The sequence below is a fragment of the Balaenoptera physalus genome (genome assembly GCF_965194825.1).
Source record: "Balaenoptera physalus genome assembly, chromosome: 5".
Taxonomy (NCBI): Eukaryota; Metazoa; Chordata; class Mammalia; order Artiodactyla; family Balaenopteridae; genus Balaenoptera; species Balaenoptera physalus.
The window spans coordinates 52,363,025-52,384,787 of record NC_138884.1 but is presented as its reverse complement, the minus strand read 5'-3'; the positions used below and the strand labels follow the sequence as shown (position 1 = coordinate 52,384,787).

At 42.2% G+C, this 21,763-nt stretch overlaps 1 protein-coding gene across 1 annotated transcript in view; it reads right to left on the bottom strand.

Moving 5' to 3' along the window:
• The window catches only part of LOC309661807 (stearoyl-CoA desaturase 5), a 144,562-nt gene that overhangs the window by 44,783 nt on the left and 78,016 nt on the right, over positions 1–21,763 (bottom strand). The window contains exon 2 of the mRNA XM_082463918.1: positions 19,962–20,092. Coding sequence (XP_082320044.1) covers positions 19,962–20,092 — 131 coding nt within the window. The remainder of the gene's footprint in view (positions 1–19,961; positions 20,093–21,763) is intronic.

Here is a 21,763-nt window from a genome sequence, read left to right as displayed (position 1 = left end):
TCTCCTCATCACTGACTTAGACTTGCTCCCACCCTCAACCGCAATCTCTCAACCTCAAGTTCAATCCCTGGGGGTTGGTCTGGGGTGGTTTTCATCCAAACAAGAGTACATCCTCACTTAGTAGGGCTCTTAGCTTGTCTTTGGAATGTGCCCACTGCAGGAGGTTCAGGCTTGTTGAGTGAACTAGTGGGGAAACCTGAAGAAAGTTCTGGTTACCGAAGTCTCCTGGGAGATCGTTCATGTCAAGAAGAGAGACATCCGTCCTCAAGTTTTGGTGGTCAGAGGAGAGGTGTAACCTTGAGTATGGAAGGGGGTTAGTTCTTGGTCTGGCTTTCTCTGCCCTCCCTCCCCCGCTTGGATGGAGTTCATGTCCAACACACAGCAAAGAAGAAGTCAGGAAGTAAAAACACAAAGAGGTGCTTCACCAAATCTCTGCACAATACCGAGGCACAAATACTATTGCTTGAGGGCTGCTCTAACAGGGTGTCACAGAAAGGAGGGGAGGGGACTTAGGCTCCTGGAGGAATCTGGTGTACTTGGCCGAATCTACAACGTGGAGAAGCAGCAATGCCTGAGGGGCAGGCGGCACTCACTGGAATCCCAAGAGAGACTCTGGTGCCCAAGGAAGGAGAAGCATCGGAGTCCAGCAGACTCTGCCAAACCCACAGACAGGGTGGGGCTCAGGCACACATGCGGGACCAGCCTGTTGACCCTCTGGTGATGGGAGAGAGTGACAGGATCTGGAGGTCCTGGGTGAGCTATCAGGGCAGCATTTCAGCTGACACTGTTAATGAAATCTTAGCTATAGCCATGGACCAATGAGATCTATAAACTTTCAATGTATACTCAGATTTGTTTTTATCTGATAATGCTTTCAAAGCTTTGAGACGACAAATTAGGTTGGGAAGTAGTGCTTTAGATAGGAAAATTACAGTTGACCCTTGGACAGCACGGGTTTGAACTGTGCAGGTCCACTTATACACAGATATTTTTCAATAGTAAATGCTATAGCACTTCACGGTCTGAGGTTGGTTGAATCCGAGGATGTAAAGGAACTGCAGATAGGAAAGGCCAACGATAAATTACAGATGGATTAACCCCCAAGTTGTTCAAGGGCCAACTATAATCTGAAAATAAAAATAAATATATATAGTGTATAAGCTCTTTTTTAAAAAAAAAAAGGTAATAATGTTTTATACCATACTATTCAGTACTTAGTCATGCTTTCATTAGGAATCTGCCATTTCACAGATATTGGCTTCATGCTGATGAGAAGAGAGAGAACTGTTTTATCCTCAAAGTTTTAACAGTTCTTTTAACCAAAAAATATTTCATGGAGTTTTTTGTCTCTCTGGCTCACCCAGTGCTGCTGGAAGGCAACTCAACCTTGTTCATTTTATAGCACCATTGAAAACTTTTAAAATTTGCTTAACCCTTGGGTAATGGGACAGAAAGAGGGAAGGTAGAAAGACCTTAAGAAGTATATGCTCAGCTTTGAATATAAAGAGGGAAAAAAGTGCTTAGCAATCTGTGTAAGGCAAAAATTGTAGCCTGGCTTACTGCGATAAGAAAGAGGTCTTTAAATTTTACCAGTGTGTTGAAACACAGTGGTTGGAAAGAGTGAAAGCATTTATTATTTATAATCACAGAATCTGGAGTCTGGAAGGAATTTCAAATGTCAAGACCACTGCAGCCTAAGGAATAATTTATTACTTTTGCATCCAGTTTATTGCTTGCATTGCAAACCCAACTAAACACAGGAAGGAGGGGGAACACTCTGTCCCTAGTTCACAGATGGCAAAATTAAGGTTTAGAAGACATGTATTCAAGTTCATCTAGTAAGTCAAACCAGTAACGGAACAAAGATGGTGCTCCTTAGGTTCTTAGTTCACACTCGTTTCCACAAGATATTTCCCTTATTCTTCAAGTTTAGGGGAGGGAGAGTCTTTTAAAGAGAAGTCTCATTTTCCTTGTGAAAAGGTTATGTTGGTTCTTGAATTTATTGCAATGCAATTTTATAAAAACTCTAAGTGGAGAGTTCCAAAGGGCTAGAAATGTTATTCTCATAAAATTAAGAATGATAGAACAACAAAAGAATGATGATGAGGACAAGTTGGAACAGAGATATTTCTTTATATTAATCCCTCTTACCTGAATACCTTCCAGACAGAAGCTACTTTGACTGAAGCAGTGGAATGAAGCAAGGATTTGGGCCACATTCCAAATAATCGAGCAAACAATCGAGCCAAAAATACTTTAAGATGTACTTTTAAAAATCTTTTTTTTTTTTAAACTCTAAAGCTGAGTCCAGTGAAAAAGTGACTCATAGAACAAGATGTAAGCCAACAATAGGGCAGAAAGGAAGTAAGATTCACACGCTCGTCTCTGGGCCTTTTTCTTCCTACTTATCTGCATTTTGCTTCTACCCTGAAGTGATTGGGTGTGGAAGCCAACCTGGGAACAGCATTTGTGTTTGATGAAAAGGTGTGTGTACCGAGGGTGTGTTTAGTACAGTCAATATGTGAGGAAGGGAAAGCTGAGGGCTGACAAGAGATGGTGACCTTCCATCAATGAACTGACTCGTCAAGTGTGCGTATTCCGTCTGTCCATGTTCTGCGTGCACATTTTAATAGGGGCATGATGCTGGACTCAGCAGCAATTCCTGAAGCCTAAGTACGTACACTTTCTAACAAATCAATTAACAAATGATTCAACTTGCAACTTCAAGTTTGTACTTAACGGTCGGTTCTGGTAGATCACGGTCTTAATACCCTATTACCTTCAATAGTGGACACTCACCCTGTGTTTATTGATCACTGCTGACAAAGAATTGTTGTGGTGAAGGGAGCTACATTAGTTCTAAGAGCGCTAGCTGTAACTGAGGCACAGGCAGGGGTGGGGTCGGGGGAGCAGGAGAGGAAGAGAGCCAATCAGGAGTATACCCCTCAGTGGCAGGTTTTATTACCCAAGAAGCCATACCAGGTCCTACTTTGTGCTGTCCAAGAGAAATACAATTGTGAGCCACATATGTGATTTAAATTTTCCTAGTAGCTACACTAAAAAAGTGAAAATAAACAAGTAAAAAATCAATTTTAATCATATATTTTTACTTAACATACTACATCCAAAATATCATTCAATATATTATTAGCATAAAATCATTAATGATATATTTTATATGATATTTTTCTGTACCCATATTTCGAAACTGGGCTTGTATTTTACAATGCCAGCACACCTCAACTTGGACCAACCACATGTCAAGTACTCAGTAGCCACATGTGGCTTGTGGCCAGCATATTGGACACAGGGCTAACCCATGGTTTGGACACTTTTCTGTATGTGTTATACTTTTAAAGGTTTTTAAAAATTCAATGTTGACTATGGGTGAGAGTGAGAAATTGGCACAAACCATGTGAAGGGTAAATGTGCTGCATGTATTAAAAGTGCTAAAATTGTGCAATTCATTTTCTGGAGTTTATCTTAAGGAAATAATCATGGCTGTGCACAAATATTTAATCACAAGGATGCTCATTGAAGTGAAAACTTGGAAAAACCCTGAATTTCCACATAAGAGGATTTGACTTTGTACCTTGTGATACATTAGTTAATTGAATACTCTGTGTGTGTGTGTGTGTGTGTGTGTGTGTGTGTGCGCGCATGTGTGTACATAGAAAGTTTCTAAAGAGAAATATTAAGAAGAAGTCTTAGGGTTACCTTAGGGGAGGTAAGACTGGGAAGTAGGAGAAATACTTTTACATTTTATTCTATACTCAGAAATTTTTAACAAGAGCATCTGTTGGTTTTGTATTTAAAAACTCACAAAAAGGGATATTGTAGTATTGACGTGGAGAGATGAGGTAGAAGGTAGTTAAGTGAAAGACAGTTTTCAAAATAAAGGATGCAGTAATGAGTGCATTCTTAATAAAAATATGTATTTGAGCACAGAAAAATTTAAAAGTATAAGTCAACATGTTTACAGCTGTTCTCCGTAGGGAGTGGGGCAGTGGGTGATTTTTAATTTTTTCTTTCAGTTTGTCTGTACTGTCTACGTTGTTATAATAATCAAGTTTTTCTTTTGTAATATGAGGGAAACAGATTATTTTTAAATTTCTATACTCTGGAATCAAAATAACCCAGCTTCTGCCATCAGCCCCAGGTTAGGAAAAACTACGAAGCAGTAATATTCGTCTAGTAATCCAGTCAGTGATATATCTTTTTTTTTTTCTGTTACCTTTTCTGCCTTTTTTTTTTTAATTGGAGTATAATTGCTTTACAATGTTGTGTTGGTTTCTGCTGTACAATGAAGTGAATCAGCTATATGTATACATATATCCCCTCCCTCCTGGACCTCCCTCCCACCCCACCCCATCCCGCCCATCTAGGCCATCACAGAGCACCGAGCTGAGCTCCCTGGGCTATACCGCAGGTTCCCACTAGCTATCTGTTTTACACATGATAGTGTATTTATGTCACCCTTCTCCTATCTTTGTTCTTATTAGCACTAACCAACCAATCACACCGCAACCAGGGTGACAGTGCCCTCACTTAAACCCATCCTTTGTGTTGTACCTCTATTACTTCACTCTCCATCATAGATAATATCCCTAAATGGGATCCCTGCTGAGACTGTAGAAATTGAAATTGATCATGTGGTGATTCTTCTCCATAAGCGCAGCCTTTGTGTGTTCTCTGGGACTTGAGAAAAGGTAATCAATCTCAAAAGTTCCACTGAAGCAGATTTTGAAGCGACCCACTCTGTCAAAACTACTCTTCCCCAACTTCCTTTTATGTTCAGAATAAATTCTTGGATCAAGTCCTTTAAATGGCAGTAGGGGAAACTGTCTTTTAAGGCCCATGTAATTTGCTCTGGGTAGCAAGATGAAGGCCAAGTTAAACAGCATTTAGCTTGTCCCAGTCAACAGATCTGAGACCAGAACCAGTGACTGGCTTTCCCCTAGCATAGCTGCAAACAGATGCTTGCTTCTGACCAGACACCAGTGTGGTTGTTCTGAAACATAATTCAATTGTGTGGCTGCTAAAAATTCCAAAAGGGAAAGTTTACCAGGTGGCTTCAAAACATAGCCAAAGGGAATTCCACTTGTATTCATAATACATCTTTGTTTTCAGTCAGTAGTGAAAAAGAAACTAGGACCAACATGTTAGCTTCAATAGGCAAGTTTTAGAGTAGAACGTGTGTATATGCATGCGTGTGTGCATGTTTGTGTGTGTGTGTTTGTGTGTCTTGTGAGTAATGATGTCCTGTCTGAGAAAAGAGTCGTTTTATCAAGGGGGTCAAAGAGGGAAAGATGCTGTGGCCTCCACTCTTTAGGGACCCTAAGGCTCATTTGAAATAGACTTTATCTCAGTCTCTGGGGTCTGAATTTCATCTCCCCCAGTTCAGATGCCAACACTGTACTATTCAAACAGTGAAGAACATTCGGTGCTTTCCCCACTGTTGATACTGGGTCAGTATTGATTTCCCTCCAGATAATACTGGCAGTCTGTAAGAAGAGCCCAGAAAGTCCCCAAGAAAAGCCTGGCAGCAGTCTTCACCACCTGGCAAATTGCAGCTTCGAGAGAACAAGTTCCCACTTGCTACCTAGTCCTCCTGTGCCACTCAGCCTGGGGAGGTTTTAGGAGCCAGGCAAATGTTGAAAAGCCAACTTTAGCAGTTTAAAAAAGTGTTGACAAAACTTAAAGATTGCAAAGTAAGAAAGGGGGTCTCAGATTTTCTTTTGTTACTCCAGTATTTATCTCTTACAACAAGAATGTATTTGAGTAAGACATATGTTTTATTTTATATTTTTAATTAATTAATTAATTAATTAATTATATATTTGGCTGCATTGGCTCTTCGTTGCTGCGCGTGGGCTTTCTCTAGTTGTGGCGAGTGGGGGCCACTCTTCGTTGAGGTGTGCGGGCTTCTCATTGCGGTGGCTTCTCTTGTTGCGGAGCATGGGCTCTAACGGCGCAGGCTCCAGTAGTTGTGGCACACGGGCTCAGTAGTTATGGTGCATGGGCTCTGTTGCTGCGTGGCATGTGGGGTCTTCCCAGACCAGGGCTCGAACCCGTGTCCCCTGCGTTGGCAGGTGGATTCTTAACCACTGCACCACCAGGGAAGTCCAACACATATTTTTTAAAACACATTTTTAACACACATTTTAAAGATGGTTTGGGTAATCCTCTTGGTAGACTAGTTTGCCTTCTGTGAATCTTTCCAGTTTGGGTTTTGGAGGATTTTGGTCTGTGATGTGACCATTGTTTAGTCTCCTAACCTAGATCTCCTTCACTCCATGAATCAAAATTTCGGGGAAGAAAGGGCCTGGAAAACAATGACAGCCCAGTAGCCATGGACACATCTCACTCCAAGATCTTGGTTTTTAAATACCATTCCCCACTAAAAAGGAATAAGGACTCTTTGGTGAAATGGCTGGTGCTGGGACAAAGGCAGGAGAAGCACAAGAGGAACTTGGTATATTTTGTTACGCCAGAAAGTAAGGAATTGCTCAAAAACTGATGGGGACATGTCAAAAGGACACAGGAGTCCATCTGTAGTGCCTCCCACTGAACAAACTGGGGTAATTTGATGAATAATTTGGGGCATTAAGACGAATAATAACAGGAATGTATTAAAATCCATTTAATAAAATAAGAACCCATGAGCCCATAATAAATAAATAAACAAGAAGTAAAATGCCAACCAACAAATGTGGAAGAAATAATGGAGCTAGAAAATCACCACTTTGCAGGTGCCATGGCAATAACCAATTCAGGCAAGACTCACCAAGGTGTGCTAAAATTATTGGGTAAAAGGTTGATGAAAAAAAACATATTACATAGGCTCATAGGATCTCAGCATAAATTACTCATTAATTACCAATGGAAAAATAGTAATCTTACAGTGGAGAAACCGGGTAGACACCACCTTAACTAAGTGATTGAAGTTCATACCACCAATAATATGACAGAGTGATACCATGTGCCTCTTGTTTGATGCTCAGGACACAAGATCATTAATGTAGCATTCCTGCCCAAAATGCACAATCTTGTGTGTAGTTATGAGGAAACACGAGCAAACCAAAAATGAGGAGCATTCTGCAAAATGACTGGTCTGCACATTTCAAAAATGTCAATGTCATAACACCAAAGAAAGACCAAGGAACTATTCCAGATGAAGGGGAACTAAAGAGACAGGTCAACTCACTGGTATGCAGGATCCTGAACTGGTTCCTGGGCTAGAATCCTGAATATAGTATTGTATCAACATTAAATTCCCTGGTGTTGGCACGTGTACTGTGTTCCTGTGAAATGTCTTTCCCACTAGGAAATGCACACTGAAGTATTTAGGGATGAAGAGGCATGAAGTTTATAACTTACTTGCAAATGATTCAGGAAAAAAATAACAAGAAGACTGCATATACTACACACAGACGGAGAAAGAGAATAATAAAGCAAATGAGGCAACGTGTTAACAATTAATGAATCTGGGTGAGGGGTGTACAGGGGTTCTTCATGGTATTTTTACAACTTTTTTGTCAGTTTGAAACTATTTCAAAATAAAAAGTTAAAGCTAAAAGAAACTGTCAAGGGCATCGTTCTTTAAAAATCTCAGATTTTCCCCTTTCACTCCATTCCTACATCACCACCCTTGTTCAGACTTTCATCAGTTTACCTGGACTCCTGTAATAGCCTTCTAAAGCCTCCTGCCTCTAGTTCTTTCCCCTCCACAATACATTTGGTACACTGCAATCATACTCCCCATATTCATTTGTCCCCCAAACCTATCATTCTCTTGCTTCTGATTTGACAACCTCTCTGTATTACTTTTCTCATCAAGCCTAAACATTTCTTCTTCTTAGCGACCAAATAGCTTCAACTGGCCCGAATATTCTTATCTTTCCCACTTTATTTATTCTTTAATTTGACAAATATATACTGAATGTTGGTATGTGCTAGAAGGTAAAGAAGGAACAAGACAATCAAGGCTATGTCCTCAAACAGCTTATATTTTATGGAGGGGACAAACATAGATAAAATCAGGTGCTATGAGCAAATAAGTATGGGGAGATACAAGGGTGACATTGAGATCGGCGAGGACTTTCTGATCAGGTAATCTTAGGATGTGGGAGTTGGGTGGGAGTGAGAGAGGGAGAAGGGAATTGTCTCAGGGAGAGGGAAGGACGTGGAACAGTCCGGGGCTAAGAGAAGACCAGCATGTCTGTGCATGGAGGGCAAGAGTGGTGCAAGATGAGGTCTGGGAGGTTTTGTGGTGAAATAAAGATATACCTGGTCTTTGTCCCCAGTGGTTCCTGGTACAGAGATTCAGAAACTGTTGGAATTTCCTGTGATAGGAGTGACATCATTATGCTAATGAGGTGACTCAGTAGAGACCCCTGGATAGCTTCAGGATTGGGGCTGGTCACCAGAAAGACCAAGCATGTGATTAGAGGGTTGGCCCTTTGGTAGGGGAAGGGGACTGGAGATTGAGCTCAGTCACATGGCCAGTGATTTAATCAATCACGCCTTTCTAATAAAACTCTAGTAAAAGCTCTGGACACTGAGGCTCAGAGGAGCTTCCTGGCTGATGAACCCACTGATGTGCAGGGAAGGTGACGCGAGCTGACTCCACGGGGAGAGGCGAGAAAACTCTGGATGAGGGATCCTCCCAGACCTCCCACTGTGTGTCTCTTCCATTTGGTTGGTCCTGATTTGTATCCTTTATAATAAAACTGTAATAGTAAGTATAGCACTTTCTTCAGTTCTGTGAGTTGTTCTAGCGAATTACTGAACATGAGGGAATTGTGGGAAGCCCTGAGTCTGTAGATACGGGGGGCCTGGAGACCCCTGCTCGTGGCTGGATCTGAAGCACGGGCATCCATGTGGAGGACTGGGGCTTTTCTTTGTGGATCTGAAGCCAACTCAAATGGTTAGTATTACAGTCATATTGAAGTACACCCACGTGGGGTAGAAACAGAGCACTGGTGTATAAAGCCTGATCACACCAGGGCTTCTATGCCATGATCACAAGGTTGGATTTCATTCCAAAGGCAATGCTCAGCCACTGAAAGATTTTCTTTTCTTGCTAGAGAGTGGTTTAATTTTCAGTAAGTTCTCTCCAGCTGCGGTAAGGAGAGGGGCAAGTGCTGGGGTTTCTGTAGTAGTCCAGGCAAGAAACAGTCATGGCTTGGACTAGAGAGTGGCAGAAATGAGAATTATTCAGATTCAAGATAGAACTGAGCAGTAGAACTTAAAGAGCTTGGCTAAAAGATTGGATGAGGGGTGATTAGGGGACTAGAGAAATCATGGATGACACCCAGATTTCTGGTGGGGAAAACTAGGAGAGAAGTAGTTTGGGGAGAGAGGGTAGAGTCACAACTTTAATTTTGGGCACATTGATTTTGAGATGCCCAAGAGACATCCAGTGAGAGATGTCATACAGCCAACTGGATTTGCAAACTGACGTTACACCAGTCAGATTCTTTCTTCAATCAGACCGATCTTCTACTGCTCCGAGACCCCACACAGTATGTCACTATCATTCCTCTCTCTCTACCTTAGCTCAGATGTTTCCCTATGTTCCCCCACTTCTTCCTTGCCTATGCAAATCCTTTTTACCTTTTGAGTTTTCAGCTCAAAACTTCCCTTCTGCATTAGGCTTTATCTTAACATCCTAATTCACATTCCTATTTTTGCAGCCCTAAGAGTCAGTATGAAGCTTTCAAGCAATTTAATCCCACATTGTCTGGTTAGAGTCTCTCCTCGTTATACTTAGGTCTAGCCTGCTCTCCCCGACCATAAGCTCCTCATGACAAGGACCATTTCATATATATCACTTGTGTTCCTCACAAGCACATAATGGTTTATGCACCTTTAAATTCAAAGAGAATTAACCAGCAGATTTACACCAAAAGCTATAGAAGAATAAATAGGAGAGAGAAAGATAATCAAATGTGTCTGCTTTCTAGAAGAGTTTTTAAAAGCAAGGCTAAAAATTTCCTCTGGCATATGAAACTATAAATTTTACCGTTAATTAAAATTGTTGATTCAATTGACCTCTATAGCGCTCGTACCTTTGGAGCTTAATAAAGCATGTAAAACAGCATCCTTGAAACATTTGTGTGACAAGAGCTCTGGTTGGTGCTAGTAGGAACTAGGACAGGATGATTGAAAAGCTTGAACCTTAATGAAAAGCTTGAACCTTAATAAACAAGAACCAAAGATGAAAAACAGCTCAATATCTATGGGGATGGGGTGAGGGGAGGCAGCTAATGGAAGGCCCCAATGGATCTGTTAGATCTAGCTTTATTTAGCACCTTCATTAATGACTGGGAACAAGGCGTACACATTTAATAACATTTTTGGTTGGTGCCAAGTTAGGAGGTGCTGCAGACATCATTGAGGACAGAGAAATAACACAAATGGATCTAAAGAGGTTAGAAATATGAATAGAAATTATCACAATGAGATTTGATTTAGGAAAAATGCAAATGAAGGCAGCTGGGAGAGAAATCATCCAAAATGCAAAATAATCAGTGGGTTGGGAAACCCAGAAAGCAGCAACATAAGAGTGTCTGGCAGGATAGCAGTGGAATGAAGAATAAGCAGTGACAACATGCTAGCTCAGCCCAAATACTTGGTGGCAGGTACAGGAAGAAGTAGCTTGTCAAGGAATTGCATTGTGACACGGTCTCCTTCAATTCCCATAAGCATTTCTGGAGACAGTGTGGAAAAATAAGCAAACAAAAATATTCACAGATATTTGGCCCTTAGTTCTTTTAGTTGTTAGAAAAGGGATTAGACTTAGTTTCTAAGGTCCCTCAGCTCCAACCTTTTGTGGTTTCAGGAGAGATTGGCGAGGGAGTGGGGATTTAGGGGGCTGGGGGGGAGTAGGGGAAGAACACGGGTAAGGGGATGCCCTGCCTGTGCGCTACTCAACATCTTCTGTGTGAAAAGAAGGCAGAATGAAACATTTAGCTTGAAAATATGTTTCAGAATAGATTCCAAATTGACAGGACTGCAGGACTGCAGGTGGAATTCATCTTAAATAAGAGTATCTTTTATCCAATGTAGGTGTGGAGCTATTTGTTTGCAAAAATACCCTCGACTTTATTTACCAAGTATTTCTTTCAATAAAAACTCTCTGTATGCCTTTAAAGTATATCACTTTTTGTTTACAAAATTTAATAGCCTTGACTAAATTTAATCAAGGAATTCATGCGTTGTACTACAAAGAGGGTAAGGTTTGTATAAAGAGTCTCTGCTATATTTGGGGAGGGCAACATGAGAGCCGGACTAGCCCTACTGGTTGGCACGTCCATCTACAGAATTGCTCTCTCTTCTCAGGACACCCCAGGCTATCACCTTTTTGTTCCCTTGAGGTGGTTTCACTCATGTCACCTGCTTCCACTGACCTAGACCCACAACAAAGAAGGAGGTGAAGCATCTCAGGGGGGTGGAGCCATCTTAATCTCTACTTTAAAAGGGACATTTTTATTGGTAGGAAGTGTGGTTAATCCTACCAGGCAGGCACAGAGGGAAAATGCTGGGCCTCATGCAGCAGCCCCGGGAGAGTTTCTTCTCTCTCCTGCTTCCCACCTCCACCCCATCATCTGTCAGAGTATCCCGCAATACGGATGGAGTCAGAAAGCAGCATGTATACAACAACGCTTTGATGACTCCATATATCACCAGAGCTCAGAGACAGCCAAGCTATTTGTCCTTTCTACTTGACTCCAAAGGTGCCCAGGAGGGCAAGATGCTGTAGAAGGAGATGATGTGAGGCAGGTGTGCAAGTCATCTTCCAAAACCACACCAGGAAGGCTTCTCGGGACATTGGGGTCAGGACCACTTCTGCCGCTGCCTGTTGACACAGCAGGAGGAAACCAACCACATCTACCCATCTTGCCAGAGGAAGGTGAACCTGTTTCTGCCATGCGGAAGAAGGGCTGTACATCTGAAGCTCAGGGTGGTTGTTAGGGAAGACGGCACACCCTGAAACGGGATCTCTGCCCTGAGAGTCAGACCTGCACGGGGTGCCATGCAAGCTTCAGGACTCTTGAGTCCACGGCATGTTTTTTTCTCCTTCTAACCAACGGCCACTCCACGCTGCTGCTAACACCTTGAGCTGTCCTCGAGGGCACTGCCTCAGCATGCTGTCTCCCTCCTCGACAGGCTCTCCCCATGGAGACCCAGCCTTGGGGGTGGGTCCACCGTCCTGAATCTGGTACAACATCTCCCAGGTCTCATGACGGTGGTCTGAGGCTCACTTTTGCCATTGAAATGCATGAGGCATGTCGCTCCCCTGCCTAAAATCTTGCAGTTCCTTTCCAGGGCTTTTAAAATAATATCCAAACTGCTTGCTATGCCTGACAGAGCCCTTCACTGGTGTGGCCCTGCCCCCCTCTCGGGCCTCTCCTATGACCATCTTCTCCCTCACTCACTTGGACCAGCCACACGGGCCATCTTGCTCCTCCTTGAACGCACCATACTTGTTCCCACTTTCGGCTCCTCCTTCTGTCTGGAATGCTCTTCCCATACCTGTTCCCTACCTTAGGTCTCAGCTTTAATGTCACCTCCTCAGCGACGACATCTTCCCTGATCATCCTCTCTAAAGAAGCCGCCCTCCCTGGCATTCTTTATCACTGTGTTTAAATTCTTCATCTTCTTCTCTCTCTCTGAATAAACTTGTTTATTCATTTGCTTATTTATTTGCTCTCTCTCCCACTGGAACATACACATTAATGAGGATAAGGATCTTGTTCGTCTTTTTCTCCAGTGCTGGGAATGATGCTTAGTGCACGTATTTACCAAATGAAAGGACAAATAGACACTTTGATCCTGGGACAGGCATTAGGGCATTGCAGTGACAGTGTGGCCTCTGGAGTCAAGCTGCCTGCACGTGCATCCCCCTTCTATATGTCTTAGTCTTAAATCTGTATGTCCTTGGACAGGTTACGTAGCCTCTTTCTTTCATCTATCAAATGAGGAAAATAACAGTATTTACTTTTTACAGGTATTGTCAGATCACTGAAATACATAATGAAGTGCTGGTATGTAGTTAGTGCTCAATAATTGTTGCTGTTTTGTTGTTATATACCTGCCAAAGTTCATGGCCCATGACCTTGTGTTTCGCTTGACATACTTATGAATCACACTGTAACTTCCACTTCCCGGTCTGACACGTAAAGAGCTTGGAAGTATTTACTTCCATCCTTGCAACAAGAGAAAAAAGCCAAGTAAATTGAAAATCAACAAGTCTTCTTAGATCTATCAGAGAATTGAGGTCATGGGGCAAACTGCTGCACCAAAAACTAGAGAGACGGACAGGCAGTTACGGAGAATCACAGTCTAGCAGGAGCAGAGGTCCAAGAGGAAAAGGCTGCAGCTGGCACCAGGATGGGTAGGAATACTTTAAGGTGTAATTGATGAATTGCTGGAGGTTTAGTGTGGACGAGCTTGAGAGTTAAAAGCTCCTAGGGGACAGTCCAGGTGCCCCGATACTTTCATGAATTTTACCTCCAGGATGCCTACCAGGTTCTCACTATGATCAACTGACAAAAATCCCCTTGCTCTTCCAGCAGGAGGGGGAGAAAAGTAACCATTCTGCAATTCAAGGCAGATCTCTCTGTTCCCCTTAGCAAGATCTGTCCTCAAGAGAAATGATTTTACCAGAGCTTAATCAACTGGGGTTTTACCAAAGCCTGACTAACCTGGGGGGAGGGAAATACTCAGCTCCAGCTCAACAAAAGACTGAGACTTAGTCACAGGACTGAGGATGCTCCCCCTCACCTCCATGTCGATAGGGCTCCTGTACAATAACAGGGGATTTGACTGAAAGAACTGAAAGCCTTAACTCCTGTTTAAGAAGAAGTCTCTAGGAAAGCCCAGAGACAGCGAAGGAAGGACAAAAACAAGGCCACTAGAGGAAACCACCGCAGCTATAGCACAAGGTAACACAGCCTAATTTCTAGCCAGATAAGCATAAAACCTCACACTAAAGCCCTGTTTCCTCAGTTCCTGTTACCCAGTACATCATGTCCAGCTTTGAACAAAAAATTACAAAGTATGCCAAAAGGCAAAAAAATACCATCTTAAGAGAAAAAGCAAGCATCAGAACCAGACTCAGATATGAGAGAGATGTTGGAGTTATCAGACTGGTAATTTAAAACAATTATGGGGGACTTCCCTGGTGGCACAGTGGTTAAGAATCTGCCTGCCAATGCAGGGGACATGGGTTCAAGCCCTGGTCTGGAAGATCCCATATGCCATGGAACAACTAAGCCTGTGCACCACAACTACTGAGCCTGCGCTCTAGAGCCCGCGAGCCACAACTACAGAGTCCATGTGCTAAAACTACTGAAGCCCACGCACCTAGAGCCCATTCTCCGCAACAAGAGAAGCCACTGCAGTGAGAAGCCTGTGCACCACAACGAAGAGTAGCCCCCGCTTGCCACAACTAAAGAAAGCCCGCGCACAGCAACGAAGACCCAATGCAGCCAAAAATAAATAAATTTTAAAAATAAATAAATAAAACAATTATGATTGATATGCTAAGGGCTCTAATAGAAAAAGTGGACAACACACCAGAACAGATGGGTAATATAAGCAGAGTGATGGAAACTCTAAGAAAGAATGAGAAGAAACTGCTAGAAGTCAGAAAAACTGTAACAAATGAAAAATGTTTTTGATGGGCTCATCACTAGACTGGACATGGCTAAGGAAAGAATCACGGAATTGAAGACTAAGTTGCTGTCAATAGCAACTTCTCAAACTGAAATGTGAAGAGAAAAGATGGAACAGAATATCTAGGAACTGTAGGACAATTATAAAAGGTATAAGTTGTGTGTAATGGGAATACCAAAAGGAGAAGGAAAGAAGTATGGAAGGAAGCAAAGAAAGAAGGAGGGAGGGAGAGAGAGAGAGAAAAGGAGAGTGGGCAAGAGGGAAGGAGGAACAAACAAACAGTAGAAATATTTGAAGTAATAACGGCTGAAAGAAATGTTTCTAAAATTAAAGACAGACACCAAACCACAGATTCAGGAGGGTCAGAGAGTACCAAGCAGGATAAATAGCAAAAAATCTATACTTAGGCATATCATATTCAACCTGAAGACAAAAAGAAAATCTTGAAAGAAACCAAAGGGAGAAAAAAACACCTTACCTATACAGGAGTGAGGATAAGAATTACACCAGATTTCTCTTAAGAAACATATAAGCAAGAAGAAAGTGGAGTAAATTATTTTAAATGTTGAAAGAAAAACACACATCCTTGAATTCTGTACTCAGCAAAGTTATTCTTCAAAAGTGAAGAAGAAATAAAGACTTACTTAGACAAACAAAAACTGAGGAGAGTTGTCACCAGTAGACCTGCCTGGCAAGAAATGATAGAAGTTCTTTAGAGAGAAGGAAAATAACATAGGTTGGAAACTTAGATTTACATAAAGAAAGAAGAGTGTTAGAGAATGAATAAATGAAGGTAAAATAAAATCTTCAAGTTCCTTATTCTTAATTGATCTAATAGATAACAGTTGGCTTGAGATAATAATAGCAAATATGAATTTGGTGATTATAGCTTATGGATATGTGAAATGAATGACAGCAATGTCATAAGGGACAGGAAAGAGGAAGTGGGAATACTAGTGCAGTACCGTGAAGTGGTACAGCGTTATTTATTTGAGAGTGGACTTGGACTAGTTCTAAATGTATTTTGTAAACTCTAGAGCAATCACTAAAAAGAATTTGAAAAGAAGTATAATTGACATGTCAAGAGAGGAAAGAAAACAGAATCATATAAAATGCTCAAATAAAACCAGGGAAGACAGAAAAAGAGTGAAAGACAAAAAAAGAAACAAATAACAAGGGCAATGAACAGCAAACAGAAACATGGTAGATATTAATTCACCTATATCAATAATCACTTTAAATGTGAATGGTCTAAATATACCAGTTAAAGACAGGGACTGTCGGGGTGGATAAAGAACAAGACCAAATTAAAAGTTGTCTACAAATCACACAGTTGGGCATCACATAAGAACATCCATGGGTAAGCCAAAAGATGCGTGGGACGGGGGTTGGGGGGGTGGTCAGGAGACTTAGGTTTCAGTCTGTTCTATCCACTAACTAGCTGTGTGACTTTTGACAAGTCACTGACATTCTTTGGGCCTCTCTTTATCCTTCTGTAAAACAAAGGGGACTTAGACTAATTTTTTTTTAGCTCCCTTACAGCTTGAAATCCAATGCCTCTTTACTAGGATCTGATGAGTAAATGTGGACAGTAAGGGAGGGGACCTAAGCATCTACAGGTACTTTTGGTTGGACTGACTTCACAAGAGACCCAGCTGCAGCCAGCAGGGGTGTGTGCATGAACATGACAGCACAAATCCAAAGTCCTGGCTACTTTGTGAAAACTGAACTCTTGGAGACCACTGGATGGCAGGAATCCCTTACCTGGGTCCATATTTGACTAGGAGAAAATTACAAGAAGTCTGCAAGCAGCTTTTGGGTTGACTTGCAACCTACTGGTAAGGAAGGAGAACAGGTGAGAGAGGAATTCAGGAGGTCTTTGCTGAATGCAAGGGTGTGGAGGGGATAGAGGATTATTACAGCTCCTTGTCTGGCATTCCTGCCCCATCATCATCTTTTCAGACTAAAAGTACCTCACCTTTCCCACTATTGCCCTCTGAGCCATACATATGTCCTCTACAGAACAAAGAGAAAAGGGAAGTTCAAATGTTTCAGTCACAATTTTAAAACTGCTCTTAATCAGGGGTCCCCAACCACTGCTACCGGTCCCCAGCCCGTTAGGAATGAGGCCGCACAGCAGGAGGTGAGCAGCGGGTGAGCGAGCGAAGCTTCATTTGCCGCCCCCCATGGCTCCCCATTGCTGGCATTACCACCTGAACCATCCACGCTCCCCCTTATCTGTGGAAAAATTGTCTTCCACAAAGCAGTCCCTGGTGCCAAAAAGACCACTGCTCTTAATGACCAAGATCTTGTTTGCAGCAGCTAGCAAAAGCCCTGCTGATCCTCAGAGAGAACCATGGCATGACTTGGTCCATTTTGGCCAAAGGCATGACCATTCTGATGGAAGAAAGCAGAAGAGAACCTTTGAAACTATCTTTAAAAACCCAAGGGGATATAAAAGGTAACCTGAATCAATGACTCTGCATCAAGTCAGGGTTGTAGGTCAGTACCCTAGACTGGCAGATCACGGCACATTTTTTTCTTTCCTAGGCGGTTCTCTTCCTAGGGTTAAGTGATCTGAATTGACTGAATTCTTTCCCTCTGACACAGGCATTGTATGGAAGCTGGCCCTTTGCTGATCTTACAGATACCTCTCATCTAGGTCTAAGTGACATTGTTATAAAACTGCAGACCCATAAAGCACTATTTCCACTGGGAAACTGTGGAAATCTAATATCCCATTAGATGGAAGCCTCCATGAAGGCAAGGATTGTGACTGTGTTTGCAAATCATTGTACCCACTATGCCTAGTTCAGTGCCTGCCACATAGTAGGTGCTCAATAAATATTTGCTGAATTAATGAAAAAAATCCACTACAAATGTGGGCCTGGAGGAAGCATGCTTAGTTCAAATTTGATGATTTATGAAAATACTTTATAAAATTATTCATTCATTTAACAATCACTGAGTATTTTCTATATGATAGGCACAAAAATACAGAAAGGAATGAGATGGTGTGCCAAATCTCATAAAGAAGAGGGGAACGATATTCACTGAGTGCTACTATAAGCTAGGCATGTATTATTCATTATTTCATCCTCCCAGTAACCATGTGAGGTAAATATTATTACCTGCCCCCCAACTTTTGCAGATGAAGGAACAAAGATGTGCACAAAAGCCTACATCCAGCAAATGGCCTGAATTTATTAAATGACCTGGATACTTTCCTCCACAATATACTTTCCCCACAAAATAAATTTAACATCACAGTGTGATGTTCTGTCATGTGATGTTTTGTAACGGAAACTTAGGTTCTCAAAAACTGAGTTATGGGCTTCCCTGGTGGCGCAGTGGTTGAGAATCTGCCTGCTAATGCAGGGAACACGGGTTCGAGCCCTGGTCTGGGAGGATCCCACATGCCGCGGAGCAACTAGGCCCGTGAGCCACAGCTACTGAGCCTGCGCGTCTGGAGCCTGTGCTCCGCAACAAGAGAGGCTGCGATAGTGAGAGGCCCGCGCACCGCGATGAAGAGTGGCCCCCACTTGCCACAACTAGAGAAAGCCCTCGCACAGAAAAACGAAGACCCAACACAGCCAAAAATAAATTAATTAATTAATTTAAAAAAATTCAATAGATTAAAATGTAATTATTAAAAAAAAGTTGAGTTATAAACAAACAGTTTCATTTGGAAAAGAGGTTTAGGCTCTCAAGTTCAAGTTATATATGTTGGAAAAAATTCCGGTGATAGAGATGCTTTACAACTACATGAGCATGTAGTAAAATAATAAATTGCTTGAACAAAATAAATGAAAATTACTGAGTTAAGTCCTAAATAGCATCTAAGACCTAAATTAATGAGTTTCTAACTTATCATTATCATAATCCATTGTTATGATAAATAAAGCACAACACTGAACTAAGATTGTTGAAGTCCAAATAAAGTGCAGCGTAGTTCCCATTGCCAGCAAAAGAACATGAAAACGAGAAGCTGCCAGCTGCTCCTCTGTGCAAACAGCTTCTTCCTAGGACTCTGGTGCCTATTCTCAACTGTGCTTGAATTAGCCGGTAGATATTCATAATATGAACTGTGATCCCCGAGTGATGTATCGTGCTAGATCCTTTTTGCTTTATGAATGCTCAAACAGGAGGGAAGCCTAAAATTGGGAAATGAATTCTTAGACACAGGGCAACTTAGACAAACGCTCAGGGTCAGGCTGTCTTGTAGGGATGGGAGGCCTGTTGCAGAGGTGGCCACCTGAACTGCACGTCTGAGGGTCACAGAGAGGCTCTTGAGTCGCCTGTTTCCCTGGACCCTAAAGCAGTTTTGAGAATTGCCATTTCTTCCTAATGGGTGAAAGTACACAGGACTTGAATCATCTGCCCTCATAACACTGGCAGAAATTTTGAAAACAAATTGTTCCCACCCACCCTGCCTGGATCAGATGAGGAATTGGGAAAACAGAGATTCATGATCAAACCAAAATTCCAGCAGCTCAGAAAGTGCCCAAGGTGGTGGGAAATGGCCTAGGACTGGCACACTCCTCAAGGATATGGCCCAATCCTAGTACAATTGTGACCCCATTTACATTTTTATCATGATTTCATAACAACTCTGAAAGTAAAGTCATATTCTTATTTTTGCAGATGAAGAAACTGGAGATGAGTGAGTCACAGCTAGCAACCATCAGAGTAAGACTTAAATCTTGAGTCTTCCAAATCCACATTGAATAATAGACTTTTCACCACAAACTTAAAGGGTGACCTCAGGAATACGTGTTGTAGAAGCAGTGGCTTTGGAGTCAGAACTGTGTTTGCCTATCTGGATGTACCAGTTTTTAGCCAGATAATTAGGTAAGTTCTTTAACTTCATTAAGCCTTAGTTTCCTCATCTGTAAAATGGGGGCATGCACAACACCTAGCTCGTGGGGTTACTGTGAGGATCAAAGGCGATATGCATATAGCATGCTCAGCACAGAACTTGGCCCTCATCAGAGCTAGACAGATGTTGAGGGTTTCGGGTCATGTTTAGGGCATGGACTCTGGAGGGAGGAATTTCCTTTCCTCCTCTGTAGTTTAGCATGCCTTGGTGCTCAAAGCCCCCCAGCAACATTTTATAGTATCTAAAGCTACAAGGATAAAAAGTTGACACAGGCAGGGAGTGCTTGGGCCTAGAATGGGCGTGGGGGATGTCCACCCCACTGGGAGCACATCTATGCCTCCTCCCACACTGCCATCTGCTCTAGGTCCCTACAGCAGCAAGGACCCTACATCCCCACCTGGAAAGCCATGGAGTTGGCAGCGGCCAGAAATATCCTCAGAGGCAGCTTGGCCTTGTAGGACCTGTGGCTCCACAAGCGATGGGCACCAGCTGTCACACCCAGAGCAGTCAGGAGGAAGCAGAAGTAGGCTGCAAGACACAAGCAGGGAGAATGTCAGCAGATGTCAGTGCTTTCAAACTTCCCCCAACTTTTTTCTCTCCTGAATAGGAACCTGTGTGAAATGGTATCAGGGGAAGAATCTGTAATGTGAAGAATCAGTAACTTGGGGAAATACAAGCTTTTTATTGATTTGTAGCTTTCCAGTACAGGCGGAAGTGGAGAGAACTTTCCTCAAGAAACTTTGACCTTGGAACATCATTTTTTCTATATCAAAGTAATCTTCTATTTGCAAATGTTTCTTGCCAGTCTGGATACAAAATCACAACCATATTAGTGTGCCTTTGTAATTCTTATGCATCCACTCTCGGTAGAGCTGAGATAGCACTCTATCTTACGTCTTAATTGGCACCCATGGCAGGATGAGTTCTATGAAGAGTGTACTTCTAAACGGCAGTGCCCATTTTCAGTGCCCATTTTCAGGTCTTCCTTGGTTTGAAGGAACTCAGGCCAGACTTAAAGCAATGAAGTCTGGCTCAGGGCCAGTAAGAATGAGGCTAAAACTGACATCAAGGACAGCTGAGATTTGTCTTCTAGAGCTCCTCGCTTATACCATCACTATGACTGAGCTGGTAAAGATGGCCGGGGGGGAGTTTTTTTAGAGCCAACCTACAGTGGAGCTTATTATCTGTCACACATTTAAATGTATTATCTCTAATCCTCATAAAATGTATTAGCATCTCATTTTACAGTAGAGGAACTGGCTCTCTGAGAGTTAAATCCTGCATATAAACCCAGGTCAGCCTAGTTCTAAAGCCTCTGCCCAGAGACCCCATGCTGCCCCTAGGTGGTGGTAGTGATTTGCTCTTTGTACGACACTTGGGAAAGGTTGAGTGCGCGGTAGGAAGGAGACCCCAAGGGACCAAAAAAATCACGACTCCTAAGATTATTACAACTACTCTAGTGTTTTTAAAGCAATGTTCCCACACAACGCTAAATGTCTTACTTGGATTATCTTATTAAAACACATCAAACAACCCTTATAGGGTTTGTATTATTATTAGGACCATTTTACAGTTGAGAAAACAAAGGTTTAAAGAAGTTAACTAATTTCCAGGTGTCACAAGGTTAGGGAGTGTCTTTGCTAAGAGTCAAACCCAAGTCTGTCTGAACCAAGAGCAGAGTACCTGCCCTCTATACTCTCCTTTGTCTCAGGGAGACATCAACCAGGTAAATGGTTAGTTTTATCTTCACTTCTCTACACCCTACACCTTTAATATTGGATCTCAATCTAAATTTAAATGTGAGCTGCTTCCTTACTTGAGGGGAGAGCCCTAAGCCAGGCTATATGTAGGCAGGATCAGGTTTACACACAATCCTACACAATTTCTTCTAGCACTTAGCACCTACAAGGCCCTCCATGAAGAAGTGCCAAAGACCAAGTGACCAGCTGTGAGTACATCCCTGAGCAGTTGTGAATGGTACCCAGGCCAAGTTCTCAGGGAGCCCTCCGTAGGACTTCTTTGGGAGAATTACTAGGGTACCATCAGTGTCGATATACATATTTAAAGGAAGCACACTCTTACATCTTCCAAAAGTCAAGTCTGACTGATCTTGACCTCAATCCATATTTATATGGTCTAAAAACTAGACTCACCCTTGGCACTAATATTAATGAGTCTGAGTACATGTGGTTTTCATGA